The 4442-nt window shown below is 32.1% G+C and overlaps 1 protein-coding gene across 1 annotated transcript in view; it reads left to right on the top strand.

Annotated features, from left to right (window-relative positions):
- LOC110037196 (separase-like) overlaps positions 1-4173 on the top strand; it is a 5864-nt gene extending 1691 nt beyond the window's left edge. Inside the window, exons 2-6 of the mRNA XM_020741785.1 lie at positions 4-34; positions 2468-2523; positions 2613-2842; positions 3184-3394; positions 3762-4173. Of these exons, the coding sequence (XP_020597444.1) occupies positions 4-34; positions 2468-2523; positions 2613-2842; positions 3184-3394; positions 3762-4173 (940 nt within the window). The remainder of the gene's footprint in view (positions 1-3; positions 35-2467; positions 2524-2612; positions 2843-3183; positions 3395-3761) is intronic.
- Positions 4174-4442: the final 269 nt, after the last annotated feature.

Here is a 4442-nt window from a genome sequence, read left to right as displayed (position 1 = left end):
TAGAGATAAGGAACGCAATTTCAAGGCTTATAAGGTGAGCAATTAAGAATGCACTTGGTTGTCCATTGAAATTTTGTTCGCATAAGAAATCATAAATCTTGAACTTGTCTTTTAATTAATTTTTTGTTTATTTTGGAAAGCATTCTAATTCATGCTCTTTTATAGAACAAGATGATAGGCGAAATATATCAAGATGCTAGGCTGAGGTTTATATAGTTTGTTGCATTTTTTATATTCTTATTCTTCAAATTTATTCTGTTATAGTTTAAGCGGCATGTAGGAGGCAAACTTGGTTTGTTTTGATTAAAAAAGCAATATTTGACAGTTACTAATTTTTTAGATATTTTGTAATTGATTGCCTTCATCTTAAATAAACAAATTATGTGGCCAAAGACCATTTGTGCACAAAATTATAGACGTGGGTATAATAGGTTGCATGATTTTAATTCTTCGTAAAATCATCCACCGTGATTTTGCTACCATTAAGTTCGTTCAATTGAGAATCAACTTAGGGTGCATGATTTTACCCACTATGTTAAAGCTAAAATATAGAATGAAATCATTTACATTGATTTCTAGAGATATGTTACAATGTCTGGGGCTTAGAAATTTTTAAGTTTAGAACAGACGGTCGGGCGATGTTAATCAAAAATTTTTTAATTTCATTTCTATAATTAATATTTAATTATTCAAATAAAAATGATAGTCACTACATAACAGAAAATAGTTAATGCAGTTATATTTATATTTTTTTTGGTTGGTCGAGCATTTTTATAAAACATTATCTCCTCTATTATTCATCTTTTCTCGAAATCTTGAACCTGAAGTTAATGTAAATTAAAATAATCTAACCAAAAGCAACGAATACTTCTGCTACTAAACTATAGTAATACAATGAAGAAGAAAATAATATGCATGTCAGTTAAAAGTTAAAATTTTTGATAAACCATTGCAAAAATTTGTCATTTTTTATTTATGAATGAGATCAATCAAGAAATTTTGAACCTTATTATATCATATTACATCATTTTCATATTTATATCATTTTACGTACTCCGTCAGAGGAGCACTTTCTAAAGTTATATTATTTATGGTATATGAAAATCAATTACCTTTCTCATTTATGTGCTCATGTTCCTTAGCGTCTCACAGCTAATACTATAAGAGCGTGAACTCCATCATGGTAAATCATGGACATGGAATCATACTATATAATCCATATCATTAATATACATTTTTCCTTCAATTCTTTTTTGCATAATACACAAAACAACTACCTTATTGTTTTCATATAGTTGTCTACTACTTCCCGACCCCTCCCAATTTGATGTTCCTTGCCGCCAACCCTTGCCCTTGCCGCTGTCATTATGAGGATAGCCCGCTCACTACCTTTTTGCGATTCCAACCCCCTTTATTGTTGTCATTGCAGTCACAACCATCCCTGCACCCTCCTCCTCTCAGCCTCCTACCTTGCTTCCATGGCCTCGTGAACCCCCTCGCTGAGTTGTCTACCGTTGCCAATCACCATCCTATCAGCTTCCTCCAGTCTTTTCAACCGTCATACATCACTGCCACTACCTAGTAACTCCATCGCATTGTCAAGCTACTTCTACCTAGCCATCCTACTTCGCTATTTTTTCTTCTTCTCGTCATCCTTAGCCTCATTTTTAATTATTTGTTGTTGGCTCTAGCCATCTTCATTCTCCATTTTTTTATTCTTACTGTTGCATGAGGTGCTTGACTTATTTTGTATTTTTTTCCCGAACAGCTCCTATCCAATTTAGAATTGTCGTGAGTTTTAACTAACCATCTTGATGGAATTATGTAACACTATAGCTAATTCTCATTTGTTCGGTCGATTAAATTTTTTGGCAACTTATTGTTCCGTTTTTCATGGTTCTTATTCTAGATTGACTTCTTTTTGCGGAAATAATTCAAGTTTCTTAATCGACATTTCTTCTATTTATTTTATATTTACTTTATAATTTGTTTGGGCGATTACATACATGGCAGCCAAAACATTGCTATTTACAAATTAAGCACCTTCTTTCATTTATTTTTCAAATTCTCACTCAAATATCAAAGGTCATGATAAAGCCCTAACCCAGATTTTTCATTTTTATGAAATTCACAATGGTATGACCGGGGCACGTCTAAATGTATCGGTTTCATAATTTAAAGATCACTTTGCTGCTTGATTTATAAATATCAATGTTTCTTTTACTCGAAATGTATTCATCCCTTTTTTTTCACAACTTCCATTACAATTTAGATCTGTGACGAGTTTTAATTGTATTGAAGAAATTGCTTGATTGATGCTTTTGTTCTGACCTCCTCGGTCTGCAGAAAAAAACTTATCTAGCATGTTGTCCGATTTTGTTCATCTTTCTCAATCTAGTTCAATCATTTTTGGCAGGAATTTAACTCTCATAATATTGTTATTCTTCTCATTTGTGTTTCTTTGCAGGGCCTAGAAAGCGAGAATGTATTGGAATGCGATGCAAATGTAAATTATATCTCAAGGTTTGTTGTGTTTAAATTATACCTTTTATTTCACGTTTTTAGGATCTAATTGAATATTAACGACTATAATTATGTTTATTTTATTCCAGATATGCACCAGAAAAGCTTGAAAATCTTGCAGAGTTCATTGAGCACTTTTTCCTTGGCCTCCCTAGAATTTCAATTATTTGCATTAGCTTGCTTGATGGTGATTATGTAAACCTGCTTGGGGAGGAACTGATTCCCTCTTCTTTATTTCTGGCATGTTTGCTTATCACACGGTTTGATGGGAACAAACAACCGATTATTATGTGCTTGCCCGTTGATTCAATATCAGAAGGTATATGTGTTTGCTTAGCATAGAGTCAAATGGTAAAAATGTTAGGCACTTAGATACATAATGCTCAATTCATATGTATTCACATATCTAATATTTTAAAACTTTTTTTACTTACATTTATTCCACCCAAATTTTTCATATCACAAAAAAATACTACCGTTTTAATTTTTTAAAAAGGAGACACACCCTTTAATGTATAAGGTAGTGTGTATGTAGAAATTGAATTATATGCGTTAGAGATGCAAAAATATAGGAATTGAGTGTTATGGATGTAAGTCTTCCAAAATGTTATGTCCCTTATAAAAATATGCTTATAAAATTTTTATTTTACCTGCTGCCAGAATTTCAGCCCATGTGTAGTCCATGCAAGGAGCTCAAACCTTGGCATTGTCCCTGGAGTAGTGCTGTGTTTGACGACGTGGCTCCCTCGTACAGGATCATTTTAGAAGCTAATTATTTGTCTTTCCGTACTGATGTCCATGATGAAGCTGGGTACATCATGTGGTTGTCTGAAAGACAGAGTTATGACGATCAACTAAATAATTTATTGAAGTATGTTTAAGCAACATGCTACTTTCAAAATGTTTGGGATCACTTCTAATTTTTTTTTTTCGTTTGTTTATGTTTTAATTTGAAACAAAACATATTTGATTAGTTGATTTAATTAAAGTTGTTTCTAAAAACACTTAGACATATTTCAAACTGATCAGTGTTTTGAATTGTTAATTTATTTTTTTAAGAAAATAATTACTAAAATTTGTTGAAAACACACTGAACAAATATTTTTATAAACAAAAGAGAAGAAAAAAGTGATCTCAAATAAGCCTTAAGTTTTTGGTTTATGTTCTTCAAAACTAAAATGATGCACAAATTGTTATTTATTTACCTTTTGACTTCTTTTTCTTCTGTTTTGACGCAGAGCAATGAATCATGAATGGATAGGATCATGGGAGTGCTTGCTCTTGGGCGAGGGATTGGATGCCAAATCTCTCAAAAATTTTGCTGAGAAATTGACAAATTCTTTGAATTCCCAATGTGATTTTATTTTCAATGATAATCTCATCAAAGTTATACTCAGTGGTGCTTCGTCTGTCCTTGATGCTGAAGCCTGCATTTTTCAATCACTACTTTTTAATGGATTCTTTGGCTGGGGAGGATGTTCTGGGATGCATAAACTCAGGACATTTGCTTACCATAATAAAAGAGTTAGGCCAATTCTCAAATCTATTAAGAGTTTGATTTCGAAAGCAGTTGGCGAGGGCATGAATGTTATCAGGCAACCAATTATTCTTGTTTTAGATTCTGATGTGCAGGTAATCACTTTCTTTTGATAGCGGATAAACGTTTTGGTTTAGTATTGAACTACCTATTGCACATTTCTATTCGGTGAAGATTGTCAGATTGATTCTCTGATTCTTTGCAAGAGGTCATTTTAGTCCCAAAGTTTATAAAAAGAATATTTACATATATACCACTCAATTCTTATGTATTTGCATATCAACACCTAAACTTCAATTTTAACATACATGCCATCTTTCCTATGTATGAAAATATGTTTCACTTTTTAAAATTTAAGATGTTGTATTTTTGATGTGATTTA

Source organism: Phalaenopsis equestris, unplaced genomic scaffold, assembly GCF_001263595.1.
Source record: "Phalaenopsis equestris unplaced genomic scaffold, ASM126359v1 Scaffold000002, whole genome shotgun sequence".
Lineage (NCBI taxonomy): Eukaryota > Viridiplantae > Streptophyta > Magnoliopsida > Asparagales > Orchidaceae > Phalaenopsis > Phalaenopsis equestris.
Note: the sequence above shows the minus strand (reverse complement) of the source record. Positions and strands in the feature narration are given on the sequence as shown.